Source organism: Ptiloglossa arizonensis, chromosome 6 (genome assembly GCF_051014685.1).
Source record: "Ptiloglossa arizonensis isolate GNS036 chromosome 6, iyPtiAriz1_principal, whole genome shotgun sequence".
Lineage (NCBI taxonomy): Eukaryota > Metazoa > Arthropoda > Insecta > Hymenoptera > Colletidae > Ptiloglossa > Ptiloglossa arizonensis.
In genome coordinates, this window is record NC_135053.1 from 9779236 (window position 1) to 9781279 (window position 2044).

Here is a 2044-nt window from a genome sequence, read left to right on the forward strand (position 1 = left end):
TTTAAATTTAGGATAAAGAAGTATAAAGTTAATAAAAAGACGCTTTTATAGTATAATACAGAAAAATATAGTATTTTTCTATATATTAAAGACGTATATAAAACTGCATATTCAATAGTGTTTATCAAAAAATTTTGTTTCTAACCAAAATTATGTTTGTAAAACTTTCTATCATTTAAGTGCAATACTTCTTAGTAATGATTTCAGACCAAGTACTGAAAAGTAAAATAGAATATTTACATACAGTGTGTCCTACTGTGCTTTCACATTCGTCACGGCATCGGGATAAAGTACTAAACAATATAATGATCATAACGAGAAATGCGTTACAAGACCAGCTATTAGCTTATGAACCATGCCCTATCATTATATGTACGCTTAAACTTTTCTTGTATTTTAACGAAAATTCGTCTTATACTGAAAACATATGTGAATGGAAACGTCGAAGAAAACGTCGATTTGCCAAAGAGTGTTATAATAATTTATTGCAAATATATATTCCTAAAAAATCCAAGGCAATTCTTGAAGCAGTACTTAACATGATTTATGAAGACAAGCTTTGGGAGTTTGAAACCTTTTGCTTTGAAATTATGTACAATCTACTGGAATGTGGTGTTAGTGGAGCATTAATGATCCATACAATATGGGACAAAATTGAAAGTCCAGATATAAATATAAAAGATACAAGAAGAATCATAAGGATATTGTATGAATTGTTAGATGTTTATAATTGGCCAGATACTTATGATACTGTAATAGTTATAGAAAGAGTTCTCAATCTTTTTTACATTAGTGTGACTACTACACGATTTCCCAGTAATTCCATTCCATATGCAATGATCAAGAAGGGTCTAGAAGTTTGCATCATAAATATGGTCAAACATATATGCAACAATCATCTTCTCATTATAGTACAATACATGTGTTCATGGGCTGTTGAGAACGGAATGACTGATGATATTATTTTAGAATTTGGTAGTACACTTGAATATACATCATATATGCATAAAGTAACATTATATGAAAAAACCTTAACACCAAAGATACTTCCACTATTGATGAAAATGATAGGATCCAAGAGTAAAATAACAAGTTTATTGGGTAATAGAGTTATACAATATTTACTCGATAGAAATGAAAATAAAATGAATTTTGATACACCTAAAATATTCTTTGAAAATACTCAGTTTGATCTCACAATTGGTGAATGTCTTAAAGAAGATAAATTGTTTTGTAAACTACATCGAGAGGTTTTGCACGACAGTCTTTTAAAGAGTGTTGTAAATCATTGTTCATCACGTATGAATTTAGAAACAACATATTGTACAATTTGTTTGATTGCAATAGAAGTTCCATGTGGATTTACAGCAGCAACTCTAGTTTGTCTTATAATGAATTTACAAGACTTAATATTAAAACATCAAACACTTTATCCTAAAGTATCTTACCATGTGCATGCTACAATAATAGCAATTATGTCTCTTTTATGTTGGATTCATAAAGCGAAAGTATTCTACGAATGTGTAAATAAAATTATGTTGGAAAGGGCACAATGGGCTCCACACTTAAATCCACCTATTCAATCTCAATACAATTTTGCAGCACATCATATTCTTTGGAACAAACCAGACTTATTTTTTGTAGATTGGGAAGCTCGTTATGGTCTATGGAAATGTTTTCGTTTGCATGAAAATAATGATAATTCGCACAATATATGAATACATGTTGAATATTATAACTATATAATTGTGAAATCAGTAACCAATAAATTTTATATTATCATTAAGTAACATTAAAATTTTATATAATGTTAGATTCAGATTACTTTTTGTATCCATGAATTTATTTCAATATCTGAATATAAATAGAAAGTATAATTGTAAATAATAATAATTTAATTCACTAATATTATTAATTTTTTCTTTATTACTTAAAGATTTACGTTTAATTTACGTAATACAAAAGCACAATCCTATACTCTTTTATAATTTGAAAAATATAATCATACATCGAAATAAATAAGTATTGTCATCAACAAGATGGC

The 2044-nt window shown here is 27.6% G+C and overlaps 1 protein-coding gene across 1 annotated transcript; it reads left to right on the plus strand.

Moving 5' to 3' along the window:
* Nucleotides 1-101: 101 nt before the first annotated feature.
* On the plus strand, nucleotides 102-1814 carry LOC143148159 (uncharacterized). The gene has a single exon (XM_076314145.1). It carries the CDS (start codon nucleotides 198-200, stop codon nucleotides 1716-1718), a length of 1521 nt encoding a protein of 506 aa, XP_076170260.1. The 5' UTR covers nucleotides 102-197; the 3' UTR covers nucleotides 1719-1814.
* Nucleotides 1815-2044: the final 230 nt, after the last annotated feature.